The sequence below is a fragment of the Enoplosus armatus genome, chromosome 20, assembly GCF_043641665.1.
Source record: "Enoplosus armatus isolate fEnoArm2 chromosome 20, fEnoArm2.hap1, whole genome shotgun sequence".
Lineage (NCBI taxonomy): Eukaryota > Metazoa > Chordata > Actinopteri > Centrarchiformes > Enoplosidae > Enoplosus > Enoplosus armatus.
In genome coordinates this window covers 10,968,797-10,982,358 of record NC_092199.1, presented here as the reverse complement: position 1 = coordinate 10,982,358, position 13,562 = coordinate 10,968,797, and the positions used below count along the sequence as shown (strand labels likewise).

General features: G+C 42.4%; 2 protein-coding genes across 6 annotated transcripts; one reads left to right on the top strand and one right to left on the bottom strand.

Annotated features, from left to right (window-relative positions):
* Positions 1–4,144: 4,144 nt before the first annotated feature.
* LOC139303417 (serine protease 33) lies at positions 4,145–7,545 on the top strand. The gene is made up of 6 exons (XM_070927236.1): positions 4,145–4,190; positions 4,387–4,499; positions 4,691–4,770; positions 5,524–5,795; positions 6,700–6,860; positions 7,060–7,545. The coding sequence occupies exons 1-6, from the start codon at positions 4,145–4,147 to the stop codon at positions 7,312–7,314; spliced, it is 927 nt and encodes a 308-aa protein (XP_070783337.1). The 3' UTR covers positions 7,315–7,545.
* Positions 7,546–7,989: 444 nt separating this feature from the next.
* mapk7 (mitogen-activated protein kinase 7) lies at positions 7,990–12,404 on the bottom strand. Of its 5 annotated transcripts, none has more exons than XM_070927229.1 (6): positions 12,312–12,404; positions 11,101–11,977; positions 10,431–11,037; positions 9,230–10,338; positions 8,928–9,058; positions 7,990–8,253 (listed from the first exon to the last, which is right to left on the bottom strand). In XM_070927229.1, exons 2-6 carry the CDS (start codon positions 11,956–11,958, stop codon positions 8,106–8,108), a joined length of 2,853 nt encoding a protein of 950 aa, XP_070783330.1. In that variant the 5' UTR covers positions 11,959–11,977; positions 12,312–12,404; the 3' UTR covers positions 7,990–8,105. The 5 variants fall into 5 exon arrangements, with proteins under 5 accessions (XP_070783330.1, XP_070783331.1, XP_070783333.1 ...); XM_070927230.1 differs by having other exon boundaries at positions 10,431–11,031; XM_070927232.1 differs by having other exon boundaries at positions 10,431–10,859; positions 11,130–11,977; positions 12,312–12,403.
* Between the last annotated feature and the right edge of the window lie 1,158 nt (positions 12,405–13,562).

The window sequence follows — 13,562 nt, the reverse complement described above, 5'->3', positions numbered from 1 at the left end:
AACGCCAGAAAATATAGAAAAAATACATTTTTATCCTGGTTAGAATTTTTTCTTTCTTCAAATTGCATTTTTGGTGATCAGTCCAAAACCCAAAGATAGCCCATTCAATTTACAATACCGTCAGAAAATATATTCTCTGATTTGTTTGGTATTTTGTTTTAAAAATGATTGACACAATGAATAAATTGTCAAAATAGTTGCTGATTGTCGATCATCTAATCGACTATTTGACTAATATTCTCAGTTCTACGTTAAGCTCAGTTTATTTTCTTAATCTGTTTTTTGATATTGAGCTCATATGGATTGAGTTAGTTAATCCTAACACCAGTGTCCAGGCCCACTGTGCTGTAAACATGCTGTAGGTGGGCAGGTGAAGTTACCACAGTTTGTTTTTTAACACAAGGGCTAAAAAACACACAGAGATTGAGTAACAGCTTTTCCCAGAGCACCTGGGTATTGTTCCCTGACTACAGAGGTATTGTTCTCTTGCTATATCACACTGGGCTTAAAGCTATGGGACAATAAACAAAGGCATTGTCTGGCCCCGGAGCGGGTTAAAGGAGCACCATACAGAAACCCTTGGCGATAGACACACAAGGTCTGATGTGAGGTGTAAGTAATGACGCAGGTATGACGGTATGTATGGTCGAGTCAAAGAGCGAGAGCAGAGCAGAACCAGAGTTTAAATATATCTCTTTGCAGCGGAAGGGAGAGAAGAAGAGAGAGATGGAAGATGGAAGCAGGGAGGCAGAGGAGAGAGATAGAGAGAGTGAAGAGGAAGTATGTGACTTTGGGGTGGGTGTAGGGGCTTGGGGATGGGGAGGGTGCCAGCTTGTTTTATTTCCGGTTGACAAGACTTTGCGCTCCCTTTCTCTCTGTCGCTCCCTCTCTCTTTCATACTATGCTATTCTTTCTCCGCTGCCCCCATTGCTCTGTCTCTCTCTCTCTCTCTCCCCCTCCCCTCTTTCTCTGTTACTTTCCTCCGAGATGTGCCTTGGAGAAAGGAAAGGACTTGACAGGTTCAAAGGTAAAAAGGAGTAAAAACAGCGGTGGAAGAAGCATTCAGATCCTTTAGTTAAGTTAAAGTACCAACATCACACTATAAAAATAATAATGGTAAAAGTCCTGAATTCAACATTTTATTTCCAAACATATTATCAGCAAAATGTACTTTTAGTGTCTAAATTAGTGCTCATTATGCAGAATGACTATATATCATTACATATATTATTATTACTGATGCATAAACATATAAGCAGCTTTTTAATATGTATGGCTGATCCAGGTGGAGCTACTTTATCTAAGGTTGGGTAGTTTCATCTGTTGCAATTCATATTTTACAATGTTTTGTGTAAAATCCAAATCTAAAAAAAAAAGTAACCAGTAACTATATCTGTCAAATAAATCGAATAGAGTAAAAAAATATGACACTTGCCTCTGAAATATAGTGTGGTAGAAGTATGAAGTACCCCAAAATGTTACTTTTGTAGAGTACTTGAGCAAAGGTACTTTGAACATGGAAATGGGGTCAAAGACAGAAAGTATGTTAAGGAAAGTTGAGTAACAAAACTGCTTGGTTTATTTAAAACTAAACTTAAAGACATGGTATTAACCCCCCCCCACCCCCCCACCCCCACCGCCCACACACACGTCTCATCCCACCCCATGTTTTCTAGCTGGTTACCCTTTTTGTTTTCCCTTTATTCTTTTAGAAATCACGGTTGTATCTTATTGTGTTCCAGTTGTTGGAATGTGGCTTAACCTATGTGATCTCTACGTGCTGAGTGCAACAATGTGTGTGTGAGTGTGTGTGTGTGTGTGTGTGTGTGTGTGTGTGAGAGAGAGAGAGAGACGACGACGCGTGCTTCACTGCAAAGATTCATGTAGCTCCAGGACATGCATTTTTTTAGTGCATCTTGTTAGTTCATTCCTGTCACCTCTCTCTCTCTCTCTCCCTCTCTCTCTCTCTCGCCATCCCTTGCTTTTTCAGCGCTGAAGGGGGGATGGGGAAGGGGTGGTGGACAGGGCTGGGAGGGGAGGAAAAGGGGGGGGGGCGGCGGCGGTGGAGGCAGTCGTCATGGTTACAATGCCACGACAAATATTCATCAAGTCGTTAAAATAAAAACAAACGGGAGTGCATTATAATTGCTCTTACTGACTGGATCCTATAATGCGTTCATATATTATGAGTGAGGGGAGCAGAGTGGAAAGGGGGCTCGCACACAAAAAGACACTGTTAGAGATAAAAAAAAATAAATGAAAGTGAATATCAGCTGACCTGCAGGCATAAATGTGACACACTCACTCACACACATTTCACCTCCTTTTGTATAACTTTATTTCTCCTTTACCTGTTTATGGAATTCCCTATGAGTACTTTCGTGAGTCTCTCCTTTCTCTTTGTCCCTCCATCTCTCGCTCTTCCTCTACTGTTGTGTAGCCCCAGGCGATACTGTGATGTGTCCTCCCTCTGTCCCTCCCTCCCTCTCCCTCTCTCTCTGTCCCTGTCACCTTCAATTGCTCTGTGAAACTAGACACACTGCCTGGGGTGGGGAGGCAGGGAGGGAGGGATGGAGGGAGGGAGGGAAGAGAGGAAAAGAGAGAAGGAAAAAGAGAGACAGCTTTATAGACAGACAGAAGGAATAAACATTTGGTGTCATGTAAGAAAAATAGGATAACCACAGCCCAGATGTGTGGCACACTCTAAAACCCAATGGAATGAGTCATGCTGATATTCACAATCCAGCCAAAAACATAAAACACTCAAATAATTTAGCACAGCAGAAACATATAATCAGTTACACCCACACATCTGCCCAATTTAGGACAGTGTTTGACCTTTGACCTGGGTATTTTATCCTACATGTCTTCCAATCAGTGTGCCCGATTAGGATGCTGTTTATCTTGTGTGTGTTTTAACTCAGTTGCTTCTCCTACAACACATACCTGTTAAACTGGTCCTGCAGGATCTGTTTAAGCAAGTTCAAAAGAAAGAGTTTAATACCTGGAATTCATGTAAGGCCTACTATAGGTAGGTATAATATCAAAAAGTGACATGAGATCAGGAGGATAATAACTTTTAAGAAGAACGTAAAACATGTGACCTAACAGAAGGGTTTTATTTTTAAGGTTGTTGGCATTGGTGGTTGTTTTTTAGAGTGCAATTGGCAGTCAAGTGTGTTAAACCAGATATATGACATTATTAGATTAAACTGAGTGTTGACATTTGAAGAGGCTAACCTTGTAAGGATCATATATAGAGAGATAATCTTTAAAACTTTGATAAAGCTTTGACATGTCCACATGCATCTGCACGTGTAGGAAAAATAAGAATACGCTACTGTAAAATACTGCATTCAGCAATTCCACGAAGAGGCAGATATTTTTAGGTAAAGTTAAATGATAATATTAGGCTTAACAAAACATAATTATATTGATATTTCTATCTTATTGGGCCATTGATATGATAAAAACATTGCATACATCATAATAAAATATGTATAACTCATAGGAAACATATATAAATCAAATAAAACATCTAGCATATAACATGGGAGTTCTACACACCAAGTAAATGCTGCAATGCAACATAAAGTTATATAGTTGTGGGTATAATATAATAAACACATGGACAAACTGCGTGTAATTACTTTCCAATGTGTTTGCATAATGACACTTGGACGGAACAGTGAAGAGGGCCTTTTTATCCAGCAAAAAAAAAGAGCGGAAAACTTAGTTTACCTGTGACCAAACCAGGAGGAGAATCTGATTTGTCCGCGGTCACATTCCTTTAATCACATTGGCTCAGGTGAAATACGAGGGCGGGACAAGATTATTGATTGGGTGTTGCTGAGTGCACAGGTAGCCAGCTGTTTGTGATCGTTTTCTCTCCTAACCTGAAACCGTATTTGGGAGCCTGTCCCCGTTAAGAGATTTAGTCCACGGTAAAACGCACGAGGAGGTGATTTCAACAAAGGAGATGTATTTTTTTTAATTTCTTGTACTTCTCGAGTTTCAGTCACAAAATAACAGAAGAGGAGGGACATTAGATGTAACGTTGTAGAAGAAAAAATATATATTTTTCAGGTTTCAGAGATAATTGCTGGTTCTGCTTCAGTTGGAGTTAGTTGCGAAACGTGGAAAAATGTCGCCGAAATTACAGTTGAAAGCTATTTTTTTGTTCGTATCAGGTGAGTATCAACCGTCAGCCCCCCGCCCCATCTCCAACCCGCTATCGCCATGTCTGTTGTTTTCTTTGTCTACCTGTAAAACGTACAATATTTACTCTTAGCTAATTTAATAAAACTGAATGTTTGTGTCGCCCTGTAAAAAGTCCAGCTGCGTCGGTCAGAGTGAATCAGAAACTTAATTTATGTTTACATTTAGGTGTTTTTGCTGCTTACGCCCAAGAATGTGGCCGACCACCATTACAGGAGAACAGGATTGTGGGAGGGGTGGACGCCACAGATGGGGCTTGGCCGTGGCAGGTGGATGTACAGGTGGGTCCCTCTGAAGCAGGTACACCTTCAGCCATGGCATCTAATCTTCTGTTGGTATCAGCTCTGCCTGTGGGTAGCTACATGTGGTGGTTTAGTCTTGGTCTTGTTTATCAGAGCTGACCTGCTGAGAGAGGGGTTTGCCTGTGATGCTGAGGTGACTCACCTTTTATTTTTCTCCCCTCGGCTTCCAGACAGAAACCAACGGTCATATCTGTGGAGGCTCCATCATCACAGAGAACTGGGTCCTATCAGCCGCTCATTGTTTCCCCAAGTAAGAAAACTCTCCTCAGATTTAATCAGCAGGTGAACTGCTTCTTTTGTCATTTTATTGGAATTTTTTAGACTTGACTTTATTCATCCCACAGCAGGGAAATTTACAAGTCACAGCAGCAAAGATAGAAAGGTGCAGAAGCACACAGCAGACAAGCACTGTGTCAATAAAAAAGTATTTTTAAAAAACAATATACATATAATAAATATAGATATAGAAAATATGGGGAACAAAAATAGATATATACACGGGGAATATAAATATGTACAGATGTGCAGATTTATTTATTATCAATGGATAGCAGTTTTGCAGTTTTGTTAAAGCCCGTCAGGAAAATCAAAATCAAGCAGAGTTTGTTTGTTATCCTCCTTTGCCTTCTCAGGAAACGCACCGCCATCATATTCAACATCTAATTGGTTCTGTTTATAAGAACTTTCACATTTTTTTTGCCTCCAGCTAACAATTTCTTGCAAAGTGCAAAGTTTTTGCGTACCAGAAACTCTTACAGACAAGAACTCTGACTGTTCATTAAGTTTCACTAGTTGACTGTCTAAAGTCAAGAATGTTGTTAATAAAGTGAGTGCAAGTGTGCAGGAAGTTCTGCCTTTTCTTTCAAAGTAATTTCCCCCAGAATATGATTTCAAAGACACCTGCTTGGCAAAAAGCCATTCATTAACTTTTTGCCACTATTAAGTTTCACATTTCCAGTTGTCAGGTTTAACTGGGTGTCCCTTTTTTTTTGTCTTGTTTCAGTCCATCCGATGTGAGCTCTTACATCATCTACGTTGGCCGGTACCAGCTGAATGGCGTCAACTTCCACCAGTCATCGCGTCGTGTGAGTCGGGTGGTGATTCCATCCGGTTACGACGAGCCTCACAATGGGAAGGATCTGGCGTTGGTGCAGCTGTCCAGCCCGGTAACCTGGTCAGATCACGTCCGCCCCGTCTGCTTGCCCGCCTCTGGCACCCTGTTCCCAGGTGGCATGCTGTGCTATGTCACCGGCTGGGGGAACATCCGGGATGATGGTAAGGCTTGCTAAATTCTTCACATCCACGTTAATGCGTGTGCAGATAACTTTTATTTAGCCGTCAAAAAGCCCTTTCATTTTTCTCGGCATGCAAATAAAAGCAAATGATCTATCTAATCTATTTCCATTTATGTAAAAGAAAAACTGCTTTACGGCATGATCTTTGTAGCTTTTCAACATAAGAAATGATTACAGGTGCCAAGTGTAGGTCAGAAAGTGAACAGTAAGCAGTCATACATTTTGAATTATTTATTCTCTCTTTCCTATAGGTATCATTTACAGGAACAGATGGGTTATAGTAACCAGTCCTTTACAAGGGAGTCTAGAAATCCTTATGGCTGGGTTATAGAAAGAAACATCTCCTCCACAAAGATCAGTTTATTGTGGCAATCTATTCCATTCCATAGCTTTAGCATATGAATATGCTGAGCACAGGACTTATTTACAACAGATTAGCACCTAAAATAATTAAATTCAGTACAAATGTATTTAGCATTGGAAGAGCAATTATATGCAACAGCTCGCTTCCCGGATCAACAGATACACAATAAATAGGAGAAGAAAGAAAAACTGCTAATCACAAAACTAAATTAAAAAATAACAAGACTTTATTTAGTCACAGTATCATGAAATTGTGATATAAAATAGGTTGCATGGTGAGCGGAGGTTTGCTTGGTTTGGTTTTATCTTCTATCATATTAAACTATATTTACATTGTTTGCAAAAATACATAAAACCACAACACAAAGGCGACAGTGTGAACAGAACTGGTCTACTCAAAGAAAAACTACAAAAATAGGAAAAGGTTCAAACCATACTGGATGAACCATGGATTGTAGAAATTAAGAAACCTCACAGTCGTTTTGTTCTTCATCCTCCATCTGTCCTCTTATTCCCCTCAGTCCCTCTGTCCGGAATCGGGACTCTGCAGGAAGTGCAGGTGCCAATCATCTCCCAGAGTTCATGTCAGGAGATGTACCGGACGGACCCGACAGAGCAGGTGGACATCCTGTATGACATGATCTGCGCTGGATACCAGGAGGGTGGCAAGGACTCCTGCCAGGTACTGTTGGATCAGCTGTTTGTGCTGCTGTGTTTACATTCACGGATACATGCTTGCAAAACAAGAACCAGGAATAACAAGAATAAAGTGGACTTTTCTGCATTCATCCACTGTTTAGGTTGTAAATCTGTCCTTTTGAGCACTTTGATACCTCCCAGTGGTGAAAGCTGAATGAGTCTGTGTGTGTTTGTCTTTGCAGGGGGATTCAGGAGGGCCCCTTGTCTGCCAGATGGTAAATGGGACCTGGGTGCAGGCTGGGGTGGTGAGCTTTGGACTGGGCTGTGCTCACCGAAACCAGCCAGGTGTGTACGCCAGACTGACCAGCTACACAAGCTTCATCAGCAACACGGTACCGGAGATCCGGCTGTATGGCCGAGCTGATCACAACTGGTGTGGGAGGGCTGCCATGTTGGTCAGCTGTCTGTCCACTCTGCTGATCCTGCTTCAGAGATAAGATGCTTTGAAAACTGGATTCCTGCGCCAAATGAAGGAGGATATTAATTATGTCTGATTTAAGTCCAAAGTTTAAGTCTTGAATAGTAAAACTATAAAACAGTACCTGATGTGCACGTGAAGCCATATTGAACATGAAATGTAATATAATCTTCATTTTTAGAACTACAACTCTGCATTATGATCTTTGATTCAAAGTAGTTTTGATAGGTTTGTATTTTAAATCAGAATAATGAGCTAAATAAATTATGTGTTCTGTATTTGAAATAAATTGTTAATTTGATTCTTAAAATCAGGTCAGTGCTCTGTTAAACTTCTGATAGTTGAGTTTGGAAACGTGTTACAAGTACCAAAGCTTCAGTTGTGTTGTTTCAAAGCTTTCTCAAGTCTTTCATATCCACCTCTTACAACTGTAAATACTAAAGTAAACCTAATTATCAGTACACAACATTTCAGAAATGCTAATTATTTCATCTTTTAATAGTTATTTAAAGTGTTTCTTTTAAATCCATTAAGGTCATTTTGAAATGAGAACCAACTTAATCTTATCTTAAATTAAACATGCTGATTTTACTGTAGTTCATTAAATATCCAGAGGCAGAGACAAGTGACGACACAGTTTGCTTTATTATAAAGAAAGCACAACAAGTCATAATGGTAAAAAAAGACCTATTAAAAACAGCTAGTTCTTAAATTAATTCGACAAGTCTTCACTTGAGGTTTTCATGCTTAAAAAACCCCCAAAACAAATATTTGCACAAATCCAAGTGTGGTCTTTGAAATTCCAGGAAGTCAGGCATCAGGGGGAATGCTATCAGAGAGGATCATGGGAGAGCCGAGCTGCAACTCCTGCTGCAGTGATTCCAGATCAGCTGGAGTCATGCGGTGAACTTCGCTCCAATCAGATAAGAGGGAGGCAGAGAGGGGGGCCGAGTCGTAACTGATGGAGGAGAAAAGAAATGTAGAAAGCATTAAGAGATCATTTAAAAAAAGGAAACATTTCTGAGCTCACCTTAAATCTGAGTTGAAGACGTGCACATACAAGATAATTTTGTGACATCGCAACTAGTTTAGAAAGCCAGTCAGGGTCCAGCGTGCACAACTTTAAAGTGAAGAAGGAGACACCTATAGTGTCCAGTGGTTTAAACTTTTGAAATGCATATTCATTGATTCTGGTAAACGGAGCCTTTTTGTGGAAAACTCCTAGACACAAATCATTACTTCAAGCTATATAAAGTGTGTATCCATATCAGATGCATTTTTAAGATGAATTTGTAGGTCTTCAAAGCTCATAAAATACACTTTACACTTTGCTGCTTTGATACTTTCAGAAGTCATTTACAGTGTTGTTTATTATAAGGACGAAACCAAAACCATCAAACAAACAAACATGAAGTAGGCTGGGCGACTCAAATTACACCATACCTAAAGAATAACAATGAAATCTGGTGTTTGCACTTGGTGGGTCAATACTTGTCATAGGACTCCTGCTCCTGACCTGGGTTTAATACATGACACTAGCTTCCATACAAAAGGGTGAACGTTACTTAAGTTACGTAAGTACGTACGTACGTTAAGTATTAGAAACCAAGCTCTCACTGTACTAGACCTTACCTGTCCCGGTCACAGTGTTGCAGGTCTGTGAGAGACTGGGTGAGAAGGTCATCCAGGTCAAAGCCCACACCGTAGCCAGCACCACTGCCTTTAGGGGTGACCGAGAACACTGGGGGTAAAATGTCCTCTACCTGACAGGAGCAAAGGGGGAAATATTTGGTCAACTGAATTTTGTATCCTTAAGATCAGTTCAAGGCAAGCAGAAGATTGTGACATTTAAACCTGCTATATACATACAAGAAAATAATGTTTTTGTATAGCATCTGTAATGAGCGCAACGTCAGTGCTCTGTCAATACACACCTGGGACTTAGAGAGCTGCAGTGTTACTGTGTGGATGTCAGGGGCGATGGAGGGCCCTTGTTGTCCAGTATCGGTGAATCCTAAACTGGGGTGAGGCTGTGAGGGGACCCCTAAAGCCCCACAGAGAGGGTTTGTGGTCTGTGGCCCAGATTTCTCTGCCACAGAGGGACACAGCTTCTCCATCGGACCAGCGCTTGTAGTCGAGGGGTTTGGGTTGGAGTTGAGGTTGTTTTGGCCTCCGATATCCACACTCCCATTTGTCTCTCTGGTGGTTAGTGTTGGAGGTTTAGTCAAGAAACTCTCCAGAGGAAGCAGCTGCGACTGAGGTTGGGGGTCAGGCTGGGTTTGAGACTGAGGTTGGAGCTGGGGCTGAAGAAAGCTTGATGGTGGAGGCTGCGCTTTCCTGTTTGGTTGTGGTGGCCTCGTCTCTAATTGCTGCCCGCTCCAATTGCCCAAACAGTTGAAACCGCTTTGTCCATTGCTCTCGCTGTGAGATTTGAGTGTGTTGTTCTTAAAGCCACTAGTAACAGTCATTATATCCATCCCTCCGCTTACAGCAACAACTATATCAGCTGGAGGCTTCCTCTGGCTCATGGAGAAAAGTAAAGGTGTTTGCTGGGTGCTGGGAGGCTGAAACATGCCCGGCTGGTTGGGTTTAACTTGAGCGATTAACTGTTCATGAGACTGAATCTTCCTTGCCTCCTTGTCCGTTTTATTGTTCAGTGCTCCTTGAGTGTTATCACCGACAGCTACGCCCCGGTGGGAGTTCACATTACAGTCCTTACTCTTTGCTCCATCGTTATTAGGAGTCTGAGATTTCTCATTGCCTCTGTCCATCATCTTGGTCCAACGCTGCAAAAGGCTTTTGTCGTCATCACTCAGCAGAACCCCACCCAGCGAGTCCCCCTGCCTCCCCTCTCTTCTCTCCTTTTCCTTCATTTTCCTCTCCCTCTCCCTTGCTCGTTCCTGCCTCTTCCTTCTTTTCTCCTCTCTTTCGCGTTGACGCTCCTGGGCTGTGACAGGCCGACGCGACTCTGGAACAGAAGACAGGACAGACGATACACCTCCTCCTACACCAACGTCAATGCCCAGAGCTGAGGTACCTCCATCTGCAACGGAGATAATCAAATTCAGAAGAAGGTGGTCTTAAGAATGACATGTCAGTGATACACGTAGATATGCAAAACAATGAACTTACCACCCCTGGCTTTATTTCTGAGAGATTTCAATAAAGCTGCTTTAAGTGCAGCTTTAGTATCTTCTGAAATAGCTCCTTCTTTCCTGGCTCCCTCTCCTGCACCTGGAGGAGGCCTGGCATTCTTGGACAGTGACTGTGAAAGGGACTGAGACAGTGTCTGGGCCTGTGCCACAGAGAGAGACAGGGAAGGCACAGTGGTGGGCAGGGGTGTCATGGTCTGTGCTGGCGTTGCAGGAATGGAGGTGGGAGCCTGGGTCATGGACTGGCTCTGGGTGGGCTGAGTCAGAGGAGTTTGGCTGCTGGCTAGCTGCTCCTGTGCCTCACTGTCTCTCATTGTTTCTGATGGAGTGTCCTGACTAGACACTGGTGTTGTTAAATCTATAGTCTCTGGCTGGCCGCTGTCTGAGTTGGCACTGGGCATGTCCACATCAACTGGGCCACTTTCATTTTTAGAGAGGAGAGACAAATTATGGGTCACATGAGGTGGAGCGACGTCTAAAAGGGACACTGGCTTATTAAAGGTTTGCATCTGATTTGTAAATGTATGGTTCACTTCTGCTGGTGTGTGGTCTTGTTGCTGTTGAGATTTTACTTCTCTCATTTGCTGTTGCTGGATCTGTGCTGCTTGTGGGTGTTGTGCCATTGAAACCAGCGATGATTTGCTCAGATTAACAGTCGAGGGCTGAGCATTACACTGGTTACTGCTTTGTGCCACAGCTCTGCCGTTCGCCCTCGCCAAGGGCCTGAACTGCAGTCTCTGACGACAGCCCTGTTTGTTTTGATGAAAGTCCTGGATCTCCATCAGAATCGCCTCTTTAATTTGTTCCTTGTTCATTGGAAGCTTGTCAAACTCAAAGTCAAAAGCTGGCACGCAAATCGGCTCATCATCTGGGTCATGGTACTTGGACAGGTAAGGATGCTCCAGCGCTTGTGTCACACTGATTCTCTCACGAGGGTCAAAGCACAACATGGCCGCCAGCAGGTCCAGGGCCTCTGGTTCAGCTTGTGGGTACAGTTTGGACAAAGGCACAGCGGAATGTGATGGAAGACTCTGAACATAGGAGCGAACTCTGTCAGCCCTAATAGCACCAATCAACCCATCAGGAGGAGTGCCTAACACAAACAAAATGAGCTGGAGCTGGTGGACGTAGTGCTTCCCAGGAAAGAGCTGCTTACGCCCCAACATTTCCGCAAAGATGCAGCCCACCGACCACAAGTCAATGGCCAAACTATAGTGATTCAGAGACAGCAGGAGTTCAGGAGCGCGGTACCATCGAGTCGCCACATATTCAGTCATGAAGGAATGAGACTCCTCTGGGTGTGAACTTAGACCCCTCGCCATGCCAAAGTCCCCGATTTTGAGCTCACAGTTCTCGTTCACCAGCAGGTTGGAGGGTTTGAGGTCACGGTGGATGACGTTGGCAGAGTGCACGTACTTAAGGCCACGGAGGAGCTGGTACAGAAAGTAGCGCGTGTGCTCTGAGGTGAGCGTCTGGGTCGAATGTATGATCTGGTGCAAGTCGCTCTCCATGAGGTCCAGCACCACGTACCTGCACACATGGGAAGTGGAAAAGCGAGACAGTCTGCTCATTTCTCAATCAGAACTGAAGTCATCTTGATTTACTGACTAACTGACGTGAACTGTGGCCATCTGAAAACATACATTAGTAGTAATGTGTTGTGGTGGAATGTCCTCAAAGACTTCAAGCAGCAAATTAAACTGTATGAGTTCCAAAATTCACCATAACTCTAATAACTGGTCTCCGAAGAGTTTATCCAGTTTTTGCAAAACTCTCCAAAGTTTCCAGACAGAGTTCTATGGAGACTTTTCTAGAACCTTGTGCATGAATTATTTGCCACCAAATGAAACTAAAAAGTACATACACGGACTTGAAGGCAGAGTGAGGAAGGTTAGGCTGCAGGATGTCTTTGATGGCGATGATGTTGTCATGTTTGAAGTGCTTGAGAATCTTCAGCTCTCGCAACGTGCGTTTGGCGTTTGTCACCACTTCAAAAGCATTGGAGATCTTCTTTATCGCCACCTGCTGGCCTGTTAAAATGTAAACAAGCCCCAATGAAAAAAAACACAGAAGGTCAGGGTATACAACTGAGTTTGAATGACAATGTTTACTGATAGTGAATCTCCACGTTTAACATTGAGCACTGTAGCACACACACAATCAGTTGTGTGTGTTTTCTTCATCAAATCGTCCCTACCATTGTCCCTTCTCCTGGCAGATGAAACGACACCGTAGGCCCCTGTGCCGATGGTTTCTATAACATCATACTCCTCTCCGACGTCGAACTTCACATCCAGAGAGTGCGCTTTAAGCAAGGCCAAGTTTTTTGCTGTTGTGCTGGTGTCTGTGGTGCTTCCTGGTGCCTCGACTCCACGCTGGTTCTGGTTTTCTCTGCTTTTGTCAGTGGCCATTCTTTCAGGCGACATGGCCACAGGTTGACCGTTTTTACCTTCTCCGCCCTCCTTAGTTGACATTTTTCTGTAAAGAATTGAAAAATAGCAAAGTGAGGGAACTTCACTTACAGGTTCTTAACTGCAGTGTTTTCTGCAACTGGAGTGCCATCAGCATGTACAGTATATTAGCACACTGTCATTATTGGCTGATACCTTTTAGAAAAAGCATCACTGTATTTGTCCAATGTTATTTTTACTGCTCATATTTGGCCCAATTGTGGGTTTAGGGTTAGGGTGATATGGTTGAAATCTTTATCACAATATTAATAAGGACATAATCACCACTTAAGAATCATTCATCAATAATAGAAATATATAGTATATCATAAGATCATATCAGCATAATGATTCTGCTGAAGTTCATACAAACAAGAAATATTGAATTATTGCCCAGCCCTAAATAAAATATAAGTAGAGCTGAAACAATTAGTCAATAATTTAGCTGATCAACAGAAAACTATTTTGAATAAAACTGAATAATTTCAATCAAAAATGCCAAACAATTGCTTGTACCAGCTTCTCAAATGTGGGTATTTGCTGGTTTTCTTTGTCCTACTTTCAAGGTAATTTGGCATATTAGTTAATAATGAAAATAATTGTTGGTAGCAGCACAAAATAAAAGTGTCATGGTCTAACAAAACACTTAATAACCACACCTGCAT